This window comes from Berghia stephanieae, chromosome 4 (genome assembly GCF_034508935.2).
Source record: "Berghia stephanieae isolate SIO BIC M18660-M18661 chromosome 4, UCSD_Bste_1.3, whole genome shotgun sequence".
In the NCBI taxonomy this organism is placed as follows: Eukaryota; Metazoa; Mollusca; class Gastropoda; order Nudibranchia; family Aeolidiidae; genus Berghia; species Berghia stephanieae.
The window spans coordinates 16,462,607-16,481,701 of NC_088363.1; the positions used below are offsets into that span (position 1 = coordinate 16,462,607).

Consider the following 19,095-nt stretch of genomic DNA (forward strand, 5'->3'; position numbering starts at 1 on the left):
CTCTCTCTCTCTCCTCTCTCTCTCTCTCTCTCCCCCCCCCCCCCCCCCCCCCCCCCATACACACGCAACATCCTAATCAGGGTGATGGATTGATAAACCAGCATTCTTGATGAAGATGACCACTGTATTTATATATAGTTGAGAAAGGATTTGAAGATATAAAGCATTCTAATCAAGCTGATCTTTTTTTGATACTGATTTTAAAGGATGATAATAATTTGCATAGCTTTTTATAACTGTTAAAATTTTTATTGCCACAAATTAGTTTCATTTGAGTCATTCATATTTATTATAGTGATTCTCTTTTTTTTTTTTTTTTTTTTTTTTTGCCGCATGCAGGTAATCTCCTTTGTTCACACCATTATGACTCATCATAAATCAATGAATCAACACACTTGTTTGGTAGTGTGTCCTTTGAACACTGTCCTTAACTGGAGGAATGAGTGGAAAATGTGGTTTGATAAAAGGGACCAACTCGAGGTATTTTTCTCAACTTCTCGTTTTACCATACATTGTTCCTTTTAGTTTTTAAAATTGTTTATGTCAACTGAAGTTGAACACACTTCCAGTGGACAAACGTAATAAGTGATCTATGGTTGTTATTTATCTTATCTCTACATAATTGCATGTCATCTAATATACCCACTATTCTAGAATAGAAATAATCGTAAACTATGTTTTGATTACTAGGACATGTGATTATTATTACATATAATTTAGCTTGTAAAGTAAGGCTCTGCTATGCAGAGTAATTTTAAATTTGATTATTGTAAAATGTTTTAAAATGCAGAGTTTTCTAAAATTGCAGTATGATTACTTTAAACTTCATTATGGTTCAGTTTGAAGAAAATAAGTTTTGTAGTATGATGCCAAGAATAAAGGAGTCTTAGTAAAGCAGTGAGTAAATGACATGTGTAATTTTCATGCGAAGATTAAAAAGACATAATTTACAAAGATAAAAACACAGTCACAATTCGAAAGTTGTTTTTCCAATCCTGTACCTCGTTGTTTTGTCATATGCATTTGACTGTTTTGTCCGTTCATATATATGATAGTGATATGATTTTACAAGTAAATGGCATGAAGATTCTAAGAACTAAATTTTCCAAACTGCATGTCTTTTTTATGTACTCCTCAGGTGTGGGAATTGGCCAGTTGTAAACAAAATGTTGCAAGAGCAGAATTATTACGAGAGTGGCAGGAGTCTGGAGGAATAATGATCATGGGTTATGAGATGTATCGAAATCTGACCATTGGTGCCCGTATTAAAAACAAAAAACAGAAGAAAGCGTTCCAAGAAACTCTTGTAGACCCTGGTGGGTTTTGAGTTTTTCTATAGTTTAATATTATCTCCCTATTTATTTTTGCTGTTTTCCTGTTTGACAGATATATTTTATTGAGTGGTGATTTTACCTAGTTTTCAAATATTTATCCTGTTTTTTTCTTTATAAGTACATCAACATTTTTATTGGTTTTCAAGTTTTTTTACAACACAATTTTAAGATTCTTACCAAATTGATTCATTGGTTACTCTTATTTTGTGTTATTCCTATCAGCTGTAATGAGACTTTATTTTATTCCTCTCTAAAGGCCCTGATTTATGTGTGTGCGATGAAGGACACATTCTGAAGAATGAGAACTCATCCTTGTCAAAGGCCATGAACATGATGAAGACGAGGAGGAGAATTGTCCTCACTGGTACTCCCCTACAGAATAATCTCAATGAATGTAAGTCAGTTGCGTTTTATTTTTATTTTCTTGTTTGGGGCTATTTGTTATGTAAGAGCATGATGATTTAAATATATGGAACACTCCAGTATTATGTCTTATTGTTTTTCTTAATCCCCTATCCACACCAGATCACTGCATGGTGAATTTTGTCAAGCCTAATCTGCTTGGTACCAGGAAAGAGTTCAACAATCGATTTATCAGTCCCATTCAGAATGGACAGTGTACAGACTCTACCCCTAGGGATGTACGCATCATGAAAGCCAGGGCTCATGTTTTGCATGAAATGCTGGCTGGATGTGTGCAGGTAATTATCAGAACTTGATGGAGTCATTTCATGAAACTAAGACGTTTCTAAAACTGTAGCACTTTGCTCAGGTCCTGATCATGTATGAAATAAATTTATCATCGTTATGTTTTGGTTTTCAATCTGTAATGCAAGTTATATTTTTTCCTTTGAAATAAACACGTTTATTTTCGAAACCAACATTATATTTTTAAAACCTTTTTCTCTTGACAGTTTTATTTCATATCTATTCCAAATACAGACAGGACATTGTAATCTCTTTTAGAAAATATATAATATTTTAGAAAAATTATTATTTCGAATGTCTCTTTTATCTTTTCCTTCCCAGCGTCGCGACTACTCTGCCTTAACAAAGTTCCTGCCTCCCAAACAAGAATACGTCATTTCTGTGCGTCTATCAGAGGTACAGATGGAGCTGTACCAAAAATATTTGGAATTGACAGGCCAGGGTGTTGATGGGGTATTCAACAATAAGGGGGCCCGACTTTTCAAAGATTATCAGAACCTGATGAAAATTTGGACTCATCCATGGGTCCTCAAGTTGGCAGAGATCAGGGACGAATTGAAGGTATAACAGCATTCGCAATTCAATTCATTTAGTTCCAACATCATTCCATCATTTTATACATTGTTTACCTGCTTTAAAATACAGTGGTGATCACCAAATTGCCCGCCGTCTTAATCCCTGTTTTGCCTAATTGCCCACTTTCTCAGCAAAACAGAATTTTTGCTCTGTAAAACACATCTGTAAATGCCCACTTCTATAAACAGATTCTGCCTAAGTGCAGAAATTCACAACATTAGAAATAACCTCTGTCCCCGCTTCCTTTCCCTTCCCTTTTTTTTATCTATAATAAAAATAATGAACAAGAAGACAACGAATAAAATAATAAAAAAAATAAATTTAAAAAAAGAAGCAAAATATAAAACGAAACAAAAACCTTCAAAACGGTCACAAGTTTATTTATCAGGGGAGATCACTGATTACCTAATATGAAACGTTTTCATCAGTTTCACCCTTGAAAATTCATTATTTTTAGCTCAATTGACTGCTTCGTCTAGATGCCCATCTTTTCTGCTTCTCCATCCCTGGGCAGTTAGGCGATCACCACTGTAATTCCCTATTAATAAAGTGCTTTAAACTAAAGTTGCTCTTTTTTTTCTTTCTCGAAAATGTAGTGGTGAGTCAATTAAGTCTTTTGTAATTTGTGTACCTTACATAAGAATAGTCATGAAACCAAATTATGTAATTTCTTTGAAGGATCTAAATCACTTTATTATGCAGTTTTGAAAGATGTTTTAACAAAATGATTGGCAATACTTTCTTCAATTTGTATATTTTAAAAAAAGTATCTTGCACTACTTTTCTATTTTTTCAAAGATGAAGTATGATGATGATGAAGATTCTTTTATCGATGACGACTCTGATGAGGAACGATCAGATTCCACCAGCAGCTCTGACAGTGAGGAGAATATCATCAGTGACAGTGGGGATGATGAGGTCGCTCCAAAGGGGCCACATGGTAAAAAGGGGACAAAGAGAACCAGAGCTAAGGCAAGGTAAGTATCTCCTTTCGTCGTTAAAAAACCTTGCATTTTGCTCAATCGGATTGTTGCAATTTCTCATACTTGATACTTGGTATTTGCAAATTTTTTGGGGCTAAATTTGGATGGTACAAGGTTATCTAATTTTCTCAGCTGGCATGTGTGTCAGGTTATTTTCACTCTGTTATTTTAAAGTAAGACGTTTTTTCCACACACATATTCTTAAGTGAAATTGAAATTGGTCACAGGTTGAAAATTTTCAGTATTTATAATCTAAAGCATTTAAAAATAGTGATAGATTGTGATTTGTTTTTCTTTTATTTTTAGTTTTGCTTTTTCTTTTTCTTTTGAATTGTAGGCTGACATATCTCCTTTTTCTTTTTTGAAATTGGGATATTGGTTCCCCAAAATATTTATTTATGTTGTTGCATTTCGCACCAATGGTTCTTGTGGTCAAGCAATCAGTAAAACATGCCAGTATTTTCACATTCATCGGAAAAGAAATCACTCTATTATAATTATACTGTGTATTGGTAACTTAAAACAATTCACCATAGTAGCTGGAGGGTTCGATTGCAGTCTACTCAGATTTCTCTTTATATAGTAGGCTAGTCTTTAACAGATTTCATTACCATGTAAGTCTACAACTGGTAGTCTATTTCATGTTTTTAAATACCTTTCTTAATCAGACGTCAGGCAGGAGAAGATAGTGATCCAGAGGAAGTCATTGCTGAATGGAAAACTAAGATGCGGGATGACAAAGACTCTGATGGTATTAAGAATGAGCCAGTAGAGAACAGGGTCAGCAATCAGTGGTGGGCAGAATATGTCTCAGAGGATGACAAGTCTAAAGTGGAGCTCGGCAATAAACTGTTCCTACTGTTTGAAATCCTTCGAATGTGTGAGGAAATTGGTGACAAAGTGTAAGTTTAATTTTTGCTTAATTACATGTCCTTAATAGAGTTGATTTTGTTTAATTGACAGATTTTTTAGTTTCCATTAAAAACTTGGAATTAACACAGTATGGTTTGTTTTTTTACTTTGATGATATTTATATTTAAGAGAGGATTATTGCAAAATCATGTATTCTTTTACATTTATTTTTTATCCCATTTCCAGACTTATCTTTAGCCAGAGCATCTTGTCCTTGAATATCATAGAAGGCTTCCTGGAGTCTGTTGACAACAAATTTCAAGCTGACATGGAAAAGAAAATGGAGGAAAATGTATGTTCATAACTAATTTTTACAATTCAAACACCATTTAGATTATAATAATCCATTCTTATATCATTTTCTATCCCCCTTTTCTCCACTACCATTTGGCTTTTTTTTCTTCTTATCTTTCTGTTTGAATATCCCATCATTTTCCTTATGCTTATGTTAAAATTACTGTAAAATTAAGTTGTACTGTAAATTCCATAAAACAAAAGTACAATGATTAGACTTTGTATTTAAAGCTCTGTCCTCAAAAACAATAATACAAACCCTAAAAAATGACTAAGCAAATCTGGAAGCTAAAGTATTTAGAAGCTTTTAAAAAAATCCTATGTTTTGTATTTTATGCAGCCTGAAGATGAATCTGAAGAATTTGGAAAAAGTTGGACCAAAAACCTTGATTATTACCGCATGGATGGTTCTACAAGTGCACATCATCGGCAGATGTGGGCTGAAAGTTTTAATAATATGGACAATTACAGGTATGGCTATTTTGAATAATAAGACTGTTACGATTTAAAAATAAACAGAGAGAGAGAGAGAGTGTGTGTATGTGTGTGTGAGTTGCAACAGCATTTTTTGAGTTTTGAGCTTGTACCATTTTGTCATAGGTCATTTTTTATTGCATGCCATTCAGTTCACTGGTCTTTTGACATCATTATATATTTTTTATTCTCATTGTTTTTGTTTTTTAAATTTTCAGATTTTTTTTCTTTTTCTGTTCATCAGTCTTCAGGATCAATTGATCTCTCTCTCTTTCTCTCTCTCCATCTATCTATCTATTTCTCTCTCTCTCTCTCTCTCTCTCTCTCTCTCTCTCTCTCTCTCTCTCTCTCTCTCTCTCTCTCTCTCTCTCTGTGCTGCTGCTTCTCTTTTGCTTCCTTCTGTTTTCTTTCGATTGTTACTTACATTGTAGATTTCTTTGTTAAAACAAGAAGTCTCCTTTTATTTTTTATAAAAAAATTGTAGATTAATTAAACATTGTAACTTTATTTTTGTTAAAAATCTTTTCATATGAAAAAGACGAATTTTGACTTCTTTTATTTTAGGGCACGTCTGTTCCTAATCTCAACCAAGGCAGGAGGTCTTGGCATCAACTTGGTGGCAGCCAATCGTGTCATCATCTTTGACGCTTCTTGGAATCCTTCACATGATGTGCAATCTATCTTCAGAGTGTACAGATTCGGGCAGACCAAGCCTTGTTATATCTACAGGTTTTTAGCTCAAGTGAGGTTTTTACAGGTTTTAAAGAATGTTTTAACTTTTTCAGCGCCGAGGCTATATTGGCATTTCCGGCACAAAATGGCTGACACCTGATTGAGGCAGCATGAGAATGATAAGCTAAGACAGAGCAACATTCAAATTCTGAGCAAAGTATCAATTAAAATACCCCCCTAAGGCCAATTGAAAGTTCTGATGAAAGAAATGATACCATTGGTTCAATTTATAGTACTTTTGGAGAAAGTAGGATTAGATTACATTATTATTTTTGCCTTTCAAGACTGGCCGCACTGTGCGGCCATTGGCCAGTCGGAACAGATTCTGTTCTGGCCGCACAGTGCGACCAATGGTGCTGAGAGTAACAGAGTTTTATGGTGCTTGTGACACATTTGGTCATTTCAGTAAAACGACAGAAAATGAGATTTTTCTAAATTTATTTAAAGCACATGAGAATAAGTAAGACAAAGGGGCATGGTTCGAATAGGAAACAGATGATTCCAAGAGCGCACCATCAATGTATCAAGTGAAATAACACAATTAGACGAAAGATTTTCCATGTGATAATCATCATCGGATCCTGTGTTAACTTCATAAGCAAAAAAAATAAATAAATAAATTTATGCAGCAGCATCCTAATCATTTTGATTCTCTTGTTGTCTATGTCTTATTCTTAAAAGTATTTCAAGCCTCATTTCTGTTCTCGATATCACAAATAATGAGGTCTTTTTCTTGTGCAATGAAAGCAATTGTTTAAATAGCAAAATAACCAAGGGATGGCTTTTTTTTACAGAGCTGCTGATCCATAATGCGAATATAGCAGGATTGAGACTATTTATAATCCAGGATTTTTAGTTAAATATCAGCGTTTTTATACAAGCCAAAAGTAGAAAGAAAAGAATTATATGCTGGCTTTCATTTATATTCAGCAGCTCTGTGTTATACATCAGTGGTATCAGATTCATGGTGACCTTTTGAATGACTGGTGATTTATTTCCTCGGTTTACTGTGTATCTTTTGGTTGGTTCAAAAATAATCTCAAAATTATGTCATTTTGGACATCAATTGTGCCATACTAGTTGTGATCTTTGAAAAGTAGTTGTAACACCTATTTATTTCATTTATGTGCATTGACGTTGCATTACAGGGAACGATGGAGGAGAAGATCTATGAACGTCAGGTGACCAAACTCTCATTATCTCAACGTGTAGTAGATGAACATCAGATAGAAAGACATTTCTCAGCTAATGACTTAAGAGAGTTGTACAACTTCAAGCCTGAGAGATGGGAGGAGGATGGAGAACATGCCACTTTGGCTCTTCCTAAAGTAAGTTAAGAGAAAAAGCATTTTTCTAAAACTCTTCTAAAGATTCCTTCTCTTTTTTAATTTTCTTTTTGATAGTATGAATGCTTGATACAATTTAAATTGACAGCCTTTAGTCCATTTATATCTGCTGTCATATTACTGTAAAATGACCCATAGTTGAGAATGTCATTGTAATCACGAAATGTGGGGTTGGATATTTTGTTTTTGTTTGTAAGTTAAGAAATGAATTTTAGTTCAGATCTTTTCTATTATAGGTTTCACCGTAGCTTTGAAATTAGATTTGTCAAACTGAGATGAGATATTTAAATTTAAAATGTTTTAAAGTTGAAATATTTAGAAAACCTAATAGAAGACATGCTCAATGCAAATGAGGAAATAAATATTGTAATATAATCAAGTTGAAATTTCTGGAGAGTGAATTACTGTTTTCATTAGAATTAATGACTAGGGTTAACTTTCTGTGGCCCACCCACTTTTAAATTTTGATAAGTATCTTAAAGTTAGGGTGGTCATCATACATCTATTTATTTAAAAAGGGAAAAATAAAGCATTGTGCGGCCATATGGTCTCGTGATATGACACTTGCCTTCGGCCCAGGGTTTGAGTCCTGCTCTGATTGGCACATAGTTGAGTCCTTGAAAAAGGCTCTTTACTCTCATTCTCTCATTATACTCAGGTGTAAAATGAATACCCTGCTGTTAACAGCATTGTCTCCGTAAGAAAAATGTCTCTGTAAGAAAAATATTATAATGTCAACTAGTCTGCGTCATGCCTTATCCTTCAGGTATGTGTTGCTGTTAACAAGGAACCCCTTGTAAAGAAAGCACTTTGAGTACGAATTACAGCCTATTTATATATTATATATCAATATCGATTACAAACACACACATGCGCACACACACACACACACACACAAAAAGAGTGAAAAGAATTTAATTAGAATATATTCTAAGGTAATTTGACAGTTTAATAATATTTCAACAGGATCCATTGTTAGCAGAAATACTGAAAACCCACCGTAAATGTGTTGTGAGTTTCCATGAACACGATTCATTACTGGAGAATCAAGTAGAACAGACACTTAGTGAGGAGGAGAAGAAGGCAGCTTGGGAGGAATATGAAAACGAGAAGAAGGGTATCATTGTCAGAGGTAAGGTCTTTCTAAGCTGTGCCTAATTTGTTCAGAAGAATAAAAGAAATATCATTCTTTTAATACTTTATTTCAGAGCTGCCAATAATGTGTCAAAAAATCTGATTTTTATGCTTTTTTACAAAACCTCTACGATCGTGTGCTTTTCCTTTTTAAAAATATTTTTATTATGGAATCATATTCAAAATTTATTCTATTCCTCTTATACTTAATGAAGATTTTTGAACATTCTACATCCCACATTGTAACAAAATTTTCTTAGCAAAGTGGTTTATATTCCTTATAAACTCTTAAATTATAAAATGAGAAATATGTAAAGACCACCTTTTCAAATGTTACTCTTTTGACACTCAATTTTACACATACTGTTGCTTTATTTAAATCCTTATGATATAATTCAGTATCCATTTTTCATTTCACTAAATTTTTGTGCAACTTGACTTTACAACTTTTATATAAGATGTGCAACTAGAGCATTTGGATTAAATGTTTTCCTTTTCTAATTCATTGCGTAAGTAGAACATTTGGATTAAATGTTTTCCTTTTCTAATTCATTGCGTAACTAGAACATTCGGATTAAATGTTAACTAGAACATTCGGATTAAATGTTTTCCTTTTCTAATTCATTGCGTAACTAGAACATTTGGATTAAATGTTTTCCTTTTCTAATTCATTGCGTAACTGGAACATTTGGATTAAATGTTTTCCTTTTCTAATTCATTGCGTAACTTGAACATTTGGATTAAATGTTTTCCTTTTCTAATTCATTGCGTAACTAGAACATTTGGATTATTTGTTTTCCTTTTCTAATTCATTGCGTAACTAGAACATTCGGATTAAATGTTTTCCTTTTCTAATTCATTGCGTAACTAGAACATTTGGATTAAATGTTTTCCTTTTCTAATTCATTGCGTAACTAGAACATTCGGATTAAATGTTTTCCTTTTCTAATTCATTGCGTAACTAGAACATTTGGATTAAATGTTTTCCTTTTCTAATTCATTGCGTAACTAGAACATTCGGATTAAATGTTTTCCTTTTCTAATTAATTGCAGGACCAGGCATGGAATCCATGAGAGGTGCCTCATGGCCGATGATGGCAGCCGCTCAAATTCTTAGTAAAGAACAGATTGCAGCCACAGTTCATGCTCTACGGCAGCAGGTAGTTTGGTTGATCTTTTATAAATTACTCTCCAATGGTTAGAGGACTATTTGACTTTGGGAACTATTATATTTGTCATACGTTTTACACAGAAAAGTGGGAATAATTTACTTATCCTACATTTTTTTCCTGGGCCTCATTCTACTTTTTACCAGTGCTTAGATAAATGGGTTGAGTTATCAAGTCCTTAAAAATTTGACTTTTGAATCTGGGTTTTCTGATATTCCCGAAAACAAAAAATTGAATTAATTACCCTGAGATGTTGAGTCTAGCATAATTATCTATCACTGTATCTGCTGGATTGACTGGAGGGGATGAATAAAACCAATAACTAGAGGTGCCTAAATGAGTCAATGCCTAAATGAGTCAATAAAATGGAGATCAAGATAAGGGGAGTAAATCAACCCCCTCTCCCTCCCCCTTATTTTTGAGATATATTTTGATATCATTACGTCATCTCTCTCTATCTCTCTCTTCTATTGCACACATAGACACACACACACACACATTTACAAATTTTCACCTATATTATTATGACAATCTAATAAAGATATATGTATTTTGTGTTTACTTGAAAAAGGCCAAAGGCCGAAACGTCGTTTGTTTTGTGTTGTTCATTCATGAGTCAGATTTACTCCCCTTATCTTTATCTCCGAATGAATAAAAACAAAGCAAAAAGCGCATACAAACAAATGCAAAACACACACACACACCGTCCTACCAAGACCAAATAAATTACTTTGCCATTAAAACATGTGTTGACTTAATTGAATGCACACGTTCACTTCCACCGTTTACAGCTGCCAGATTTACCAGAAGATGTTTTCCATATGCATGTCCAGCAAGCACTACGTAGGCAGGTACAGATGAAGCAGGACGAGATGAGGCGGGTATGTATCTTTCTCAAGTAGATTTTTTGGTCATGTTTACGTTTACTTGATGTGATTTATTGTTGGTGTTGTTATTATTATTATTGTTATTATTATTATTATTATTATTTTTTTATTATTATTATTATTATCGTTGTTGATTATTATTACTATTATTAGAAGAATTGTGTGTAGTAGCAACATTAATTTAAACTAATAAAGACACCACAGAGCAATGGCTGGTAAAATAAAAGAGCTTTTTGATAACTTAAAAGCTCAAATTTTTCTCAATGTTTATCAATGGATTGACATTCAAATTAAACCGTAATACATTATTTGGAAGCTTTTAAAACACGAATTTGTGTAAAATTTGTGGCTTTAAATCTTGCATTTAATGTTCTTGTTGTTGTTTGTTTCTGTTTTTTCTTTTCTTTTTTGTTAACACAAAGGAATTGTTTATCTCTTCGCTTTGACTGCACAATTGTAAACTAAAATTTTCAATTATTTTTTTTTTAATTTAAGATGGAAATGATGAGAATGCAGGAGCTGACGTACTTGAATATGATGCAACAGCAACAGGAGATGGGGGGCATGGGTGGAATGGGAGCCATGCAGAGTATGGCGCCCTGGATGCAGATACAACAGTTGAGAGCCATGCAGAACCACTTAATGAGGGTACGTACCTGATCAACTCCTTTCCATCCCCCTCTCTCTCTCTTCCTTCCTCTCTCTCTCTGTCTCTCTCTTCCTCTCTCTCTGTGTCTCTCTTCCCCTCTCTCTCTCTCACACTTTCTCTTTTTTTTTTTAACTCTACCTCTATCTATACATACTTCTTATTAGCTCCTGTCAGTTCTATGTTTCCAGTTAGCAAGGCTCCATAATGTTCATGGATATTCATCTCTTTTTGTCTCTCTTATCTATTACTCTTTTTTTTTATGGTATTTTGAAAAATAACAAAATTCATTCAAGAAACAAGACTATTTCTGCTGAGTGGGTGGAGTTTCTTTTTACCTCCCACAGTGGGCGGAGAGGTCACTCTTGCCGTGACTTCTATCTGTATTTTTGTTTTGTTTTTTGCATATTGCTTTCTGCCTTTTTATGGAATTAGATTACTTGGTTTTATCCTAGCCCTGACCAGAGTCCATGGCTGAGAGGGAAACAGTCAAATTTATAACATTAGTTTTGTGACATGGTTTTTTTTTTTTTTTTGTTTTTCTCTTCTAAATCATCTCTCTGATGTGTATTGTTATGTTTTTTTTGTTTTGAATGTAATATTTTTAAAGCATTCATATGTATTCCTCCTGGGTGGGGATCCTGACCTCCCATAGCGGGCAGGGGGGTACATACTGTGTCTTCTATCCCCTTATATCTGTTTTCCAACATGCTTTCTGTCTTTGTCTCGGAATGAGATTTCTTGGTTTTGTCCTGGCTCTGGCCGGAGTCCTAGCTGGGAGGGAAACAGTCAAATGCATAGTTATTGTTTTGGGAGATGATATTTTTTTCCTTGTAAATCATCTCTCTGTTATGTATTATTATTTTTATTTTGAATGTATAATGTAAGCATTTGAGTGTGTTCCTCTTTGTTGGATTTTGTGCTTGTGTCTGGATGAGACTTGTAGGTGATTTCAAACTAAGTACATTGGTGGTATGCTCTTGGAATCTACATCTGATCCCTATTTGTTCTCAGTTCCCCTTTGTCTTACTTTTTCTTGGGTGCTTTAATTGTAATTCTAGAACTTTTTACTATCCCATTTTCTTCCTTTTTACTGGCGCTGATATAACCTAAATGTGTTGCAAGCGCCGTAAAACCCTTAAAAACAAACAAAACATATGTATTCCTCTATGTAAGGATCTTTTAGATGGGATTTTTAGGCGATCTCAAGCTGAGCACATGGAAATTTGGCTCTTGGAATCTATTTTAACCAGTGTCCCCTTTTCTCATATTTTTTTCTCTTGTGCTTTTAATTTAATTGTTAATCCAGAGGGTTTTATTTTATTTTATTTTTTTTTTTGGAGTATGCCCAACTTATTTTTCACAGGTGCTGAAATGACCTAAAAGTGTAAAACTGTTAGAAAGAAACACAAATCAGACTATTACCCGATTTTATTATTATTTTTTTTGTTGTAGCAGCGAAATCGATTCTTTAAAACTGATGTATTTCATTTTAATTGCAGGGAAGCAGGAACTACGGCATGGGTGGAATGAGTAGCAGTCAACTCAGCAATCGACCAGACGAGGCCATCAACCTGGACGAGTCTCCTTCTAAGTAGAGCTTAGTGGTTTGGAACATCTTTATTTCAATCATCCCATTCATCCGCTTCATTGTGTAGTTGCAAGTAAAAAAAAAAAAAATAAATAAAACAAAGTGTGTCATGGAAATCATTCAAAATCGTTTCCTGTGATAATGTTTTCCACGATGAATGGCAGGGGATGTCTTTCATTTTGGTATGATGTGAAATAATTGCTCTTGCTGAACTTTGATTTGAGTGGACATGAATGAAGCATATATTTAAAAAAAAAAAAGGCTTGAAAGTAAGGACTATTTACATTTCAGGGGGCTTTTTATTGTGAAAAGAGAAGTTTCTTATTTTGGTCTTGAGCTCAGTTTGTTAGCTTTATGGTGTGAAATTTGAGACTTGTCGAAATGGTTACGGATAAAAACCTTATGAAGAGTATGTTTTGCTTCAGTAAAAGAAAAAACAATCATATAAAATGTAATGTTATTTATATATTTCCACTCATCAAGTGGCTTAAAATATGATGAATATTTACAATATTATATTTGCTGTTCATTTCATCATATTTTACGTGACATTTGATAAAATATAATGATTTATTTACTGAAGCATCTGATAGTCGATTTATACCACAGTAAAGATGACAAAATAATTTATTGAGCTGAAAACACCACTGATAGAATGTTTCATGAGTGTATGTTGGGGTGATCTAAAAATCATTTTCCGTTTTACTTGATTAAAGCCTTAAAAACAGAAACAAAACATGTAGACACATGTATGCTATGAGGTGGCACAAGTTGAACTGAGATAATCTATATCATGAAAAAGGCCTACAACAATCATGATATTTAGGCTTTTTAGGGTTTGTTTTTCCCCCCTCTGCTCATTCCATAATTATCACCTTCTATTTAACTGGCTTCAGATCTCAGTATGCCAAATAAAGTCTTAAGCCTAGCAACATTACATACTTAACTGGCCTTCATTTTTGCTTTGAGAGCCTTTGAATGGTCAAGAACCACAGATCTTGATATTGACTTGATTGTAGTTTCAAATTGCATGTCAACTCTCCGTATGTGTGCAAATTTTTAAAGGTGCTGTCTATATTTATACATACAAACAAGACATTCGTGAGAACTAGGGTCATAGGATTCTGTAGATCTCGTTCTTTTTTGTTTTTTCTCCTCTTTTTTGTACTTAAAGTATAAAATATGTTCAGAGAGGATGACACTGTTATTGTGTTGAAGAGTGGAGAATTAATCAATAAGAAGTTGACATGGTAAGGCGCATTCAATTACATTTGTATGATTCTGTGACACAGTTGTCTATCTTGTTCCCCTCCCCCCCCCCCCCCCCCCCACCCCCACCCCTTATTATAGTATAATTTTTAAATACTTTTTTTTAACACTGGATTGATACATAATTTATAATTAATGTTATCATTGGTAAAATCAGTACCTAGTTAATTTATCACTTTTATGTATGTATAGATAGAATCCTATACATTGATTGGATTTGACTCCATGTTGTGAAATATTGTTTTTATCCACGGATGGGAGATGTTGATGTTTTATTGCTTATATACGACTTCCAAGGTGTGATGGTACGATGGTTGAAATGCATTTATCTGTTTGAGTGAGTTTGTCAATGGTTTGGATATCTGGTAAAGAAATGTATGGTGTATGATACCATAGTGTAATCATTATTCCCTCATTCTGTTCTTTACAGTCCTCCATTGAATCAGATCGTTGCTTTGTTTGGACTGTTGATAAGATTTCTGTTATCCCATTATACCTGTTGCCGCTTTCTAATTGGTTTTATGTCCTTGTCTTGGAAAAAGATTGGTTTGATTTGCCCAGACCCAGGCTGGATTTCCTTTACCTGAAGGAGGCAGTCAGTCAGATGAAAATGATTACGGTTTTTTTTTTTTGGTGAGAGATAGCTTTTTTTTTTTTTGTAAATCATCTTGTTGAGTTCATGTGCGAGGGTTGTCCTAGATATAAGTTATATATAGTCTTATTGTTGAGCTTGAGTTTTCTGAGTGGTCAAAAGAGAGAATTTCATACTATTATACAAATTAAGAATTCTGAATAGATTTCAGATGTTTTTTTCTTTTGAATTGAGTACAAATCTTTTCTTTTGACCACTCAGGAATGAGAAAAACAAACTTTGTTTCTATAAGGAGTGGTAGGTATGGCATTTATGAATAGTGCAAGAAATGTCATCACTGTTGCTTAATGAATAGATATTTAATTTACATATTTTGGATTGCCAAATGGCTGAAGTGTCATGGCCTTTCTTACCATAAGTATCTCCACACTGTTTGTTTGCACAACAATACATTGCAAACCCTTATAATGGTTGTTTTCTGATATTTGTTGTTTGAGATGTTTTATGTCTGAAACTATCACTTCATACAAATATATTGTTATGGCAAATTGATTTTATTTAGTTACAGGGTTTCACCACTTTAGCCCAAGGAGCCACCTTAGTGCTATTTTAAGTTCATTTCAAATGAATTTTGGGTTAAACTTACCTCCTTTGACAAGAGATGTGAAAACTCACCATCACGGCCAGCTGGCTGAACGACCAGTTTGTCAAGGTGGTCACAAACATGCCATTCATTGTATCGAGGTTTCACTCTGTTCCTCTTTGTCTTTTTATGTGACACCTCAAACTGTTGCTGGCATTAAACTTTAAATTTATCTAGCTATCCTTTATGTTGAGCACCTACTACTGTGTTCTGCTTTGATTCATCGTATCTATCAGGGTTTTAAAATTTTTTAAAATATATATTAGTGGGGAATTTTTGTTGATTTGATGATGATGAATGATCAAGTTTTGATCTATTGTATAATGAATGGCTTGATTTGCACCTCAAGCTGTGTTGCTGTTTAGAATGCAGAGCTTGAAATATTGTACCCATATCTTTGAGATTGGACTATTTTTATATATTTCACCGCTAGTCACTCTTACTCTTATGCTGATATATCATGTGTAATAAATATCATTCAAAATTATTTCATTCCAAAAGCTTGAACAAACAACGCTCTGCAACCCCATGTTCAAATATTTTTTTTGATATTTATTTATTGTTGATGTTTTGTTCTGTAGATCATAGGGATGTGTAATGTTGAAAAGGGAGGGAATAGTACTGGTTAAGTCTGTTCAAAATTCCAGAAGCAAAATTTTATTGGTGATACGTGTTGTGCGATACAGTGCAAGACAAAATGGAAAGAATATAAATTAAAGAGAAAGTTACCTGTAGAAGTAGAAGTAATTTTTTTTAAGTTAATCTTTTTTTTTTTCATATTTTTATTTTCTCTCCACTTTAGCTGGCACTGTATTATACATCACCAGATTTTTATCCTGCACCAGTGCCTACTCCTCAATATTTTTTACTTTTATATTAATTGTAAACAATAGTATTCATTAAGGGAATTTGAATGTTTTAAAATGATGAAATGGTGGAAACACCAACACAGATTTGTGTTACACAATTGGAACATAGCGACCAGAGGATGTTACTACAGATAGAATTCTGTATATTAGTATGTATTCTGGCGAAATTGACTAGAGTTTTCTATTTTCTTCATGATTTTGCAAAATTGGAAACATTTTTAATGATGAACGTTTTGATATAACTGACCAAGTGATTTTATCTGATGAAAATATTTTTACCTTAATATATTTTTGTATTATCAGTCGACTGAAATTTTGGATCACAGAGGGATAGAATAACTGCCATTAAAAAAAAATAATTCGAAAATGATACCCTGGTCATTGGATTTAATGAGATCAGACCCGCATCTCCCTTCCCTTCCCATTAAGCAAAAAATAAAATTCCTTTTGTTCCCTTTATTCGTTCTCAGGGGAAAATTTGAGATAACTCAGGCATCAGCAGCAAAGAGGATAATAGGGGCTAAGTTGTTGCTGAAAGAAAAAAGATACCACGTACTGATGGCATGGTTCAAACCCATTTCTCCTGTTGGAAGTACAATGCCTTTTAAATATAAATATTACTCCCCTTTGGGCATGTTTGGGACTCATTGCATGGATTTCAGCTTGCTGTGAATGGAACTCCTTTAAGGGAGGGGAACATTGGCTTCCTGTGTTGGGGGGGGCGGGGGGGGGGGGGGGGGGGGGTGGGATGCAAATGACTGCCTGGGATTCTTAAAAAGAGATATTGCTCTTTATTGACCTTTTTCCATTGTTTTAATTAGACCCTCTTTTTTTCTCACTTTTTCTAGTGTGCAGATATAGTATTTTCATTTTCTTTTACCAAGACTAAAATGACCAGAAAAATGTTTATATTCTATGAAACTAAAAAATAAAATAAACGTGGGCTATGGCAATAATAATAATAATTATTATAATAATAATCTTTATTGTCCAAATCAATCCCTCTTTTCATCTCATTGTATCCAATGTCCATCGTATGGCCAAACCCTTTGATCTATAGTACATGAACTAAAATATGTTACCTTGTTAGGGATTGTGCTATTCTCGAGAACCCCTTGTTGTAAATCACACGAGTATAAAATGGTGTTTGCACTCATTACTCCAGAGATGTTCATCTCGTAATCTATCATCCAAAGATAATTCTTATTTGTGATTCACTACAATGCATGCATATATTATTATGATAATTACTATTAAATTATTGATATTATCACTTTGTTGAAGTACATGACAATAACAACCACCTGTGTGTTACTTAAATACGATGGGGATGGGGTGAACAGAACTTACCGTTGATATGTAATCCATCGAGGCTATCCCAATTTTATTGTTTATGGTTCATGTTGTTTGAGACCGAAAAAACGTTTACATTTTTAAAAATGCTCTCGTGTACAGCTACTTTGAATGTATATGTAATTCTTTTTTAGATAAAAAGTAATTAGGGGCAAAGGTAAAGGGAAGGTTCGGTAAACTAATGACATGGACAAGTCATGAAGTCACTTGCAGTAGGAGTTTATATTGCTTGATACACTTAAGAATTGTGGATAGCTCATACGGTAGAGTCACGCTCTCACCGGCCAGGCGGAGTTGTCGTACCAATAAGGTTGCAGGTTCAAACCACATCACCGCCGCAAAAAATTTTTATTCTCTATTGTCTTCTGGCACTTTTCTACTCACTTCATCTCTTGTTGTTACCAACATAAGTGCCTGCTCCACCCACTTTTCTTTAGTTTGAACACAGCTTGTGTGAACAACATTAATGGTTGTTAAAATAACGGGATAAATTGAATAAAAAGGCAATAAACAAGACCTGTGGGCATTAATGATCACATGTGGCATATTCACAGTTCATCATTGTACATAATGCACTCAACAATGCAACTGTACATTTAACGGAGCAGGGGTTGGTGGGGGGGGGGGGGGGGGGCATTCGAAATTAGATTTTACAATCAAGTGTCATAACATCACCTTCAAAGAGTGTGGTTTAGGGAATGGTATGATTTGAAGATACCATATTAAGAACTACGTTTTAAGGTGATTTTGGTCTTTGTGTGGGAATGTATGAGTTTTGTTTGCTTTTTTTTTTTAAGCTGTAATATAGTGTGCCACTCTGAAAGCAAAGTTGAATTCAGCATTAGTAATGTCTTTTTATTTTATTTCAATCTCAGTAAATGTATTGGGATTAATGGTGTAAGATAATAAATATAATTATTATTATTGTTATTCTTGAAATGTTGTACTTGTGGTAAAACAGACACCGCTCTCTCTTCCTGACGATAGAGTGGTTGGTTCATCTTGTCTCTGGTGTGCTTGCTGGTGGTAGTGATACAACACACCACCGCTCCTCTTAATCTATTGATGGGGGTATTTATAATACCAGCACGGCAAGATGAGCAGAAGCTAATGTGAATAAACATGAATAATGACACACGCTGCCGTTTGACTTGCTATATACACGTGTAATAATAATAATAGATTCAAATTCAACATTTCCTGGCTCCGTTGATCCAGTCTGGCGGCAGGAATGCTTTGCCTGTGTCTGGATGAGATATAATAAGATCTCAGACCAGAAATACGGATATAAGTACAATGCTGTTTGCTTTTCTTATTTCTTTTCTGGTCTTACTTGTTCTTGAGTGCAAGTATAGCTGGTAATATTTTTTTAAGTTTTTGTTTGTTTGGTTTGTTGGTTATATGCGTGTTAGTCTTTTTTTTTTAAGTTTTCTTTTTTTTAATTACTTTTTTAAGGGGGGGGGGGGGGGGGGGTGTATTTTAAAATAAGATTTTTTCCCCCTATAAGCAATCACTTTTTCTGTGTCTTGTATCCCCCTACACTTCATTTGCCATGTAACTTTTTGTCTTGGAATGAAATTACT

The 19,095-nt window shown here is 33.9% G+C and overlaps 1 protein-coding gene across 5 annotated transcripts in view; it reads left to right on the top strand.

Annotated features, from left to right (window-relative positions):
- LOC144970110 (transcriptional regulator ATRX homolog) overlaps positions 1-16,600 on the top strand; it is a 40,456-nt gene extending 23,856 nt beyond the window's left edge. For all 5 annotated transcript variants that reach the window (XM_078909341.1, XM_078909344.1, XM_078909343.1 and 2 more), the window contains 16 exons: positions 340-480; positions 1,139-1,316; positions 1,591-1,728; positions 1,860-2,035; positions 2,364-2,603; positions 3,417-3,595; positions 4,270-4,503; positions 4,700-4,805; positions 5,148-5,278; positions 5,846-6,023; positions 7,162-7,341; positions 8,326-8,491; positions 9,547-9,653; positions 10,454-10,543; positions 11,045-11,197; positions 12,698-16,600. In XM_078909341.1, coding sequence (XP_078765467.1) covers positions 340-480; positions 1,139-1,316; positions 1,591-1,728; positions 1,860-2,035; positions 2,364-2,603; positions 3,417-3,595; positions 4,270-4,503; positions 4,700-4,805; positions 5,148-5,278; positions 5,846-6,023; positions 7,162-7,341; positions 8,326-8,491; positions 9,547-9,653; positions 10,454-10,543; positions 11,045-11,197; positions 12,698-12,793 — 2,493 coding nt within the window. In that variant the 3' untranslated portion in view covers positions 12,794-16,600. The remainder of the gene's footprint in view (positions 1-339; positions 481-1,138; positions 1,317-1,590; positions 1,729-1,859; positions 2,036-2,363; positions 2,604-3,416; positions 3,596-4,269; positions 4,504-4,699; positions 4,806-5,147; positions 5,279-5,845; positions 6,024-7,161; positions 7,342-8,325; positions 8,492-9,546; positions 9,654-10,453; positions 10,544-11,044; positions 11,198-12,697) is intronic.
- The last annotated feature ends 2,495 nt before the right edge of the window (positions 16,601-19,095 follow it).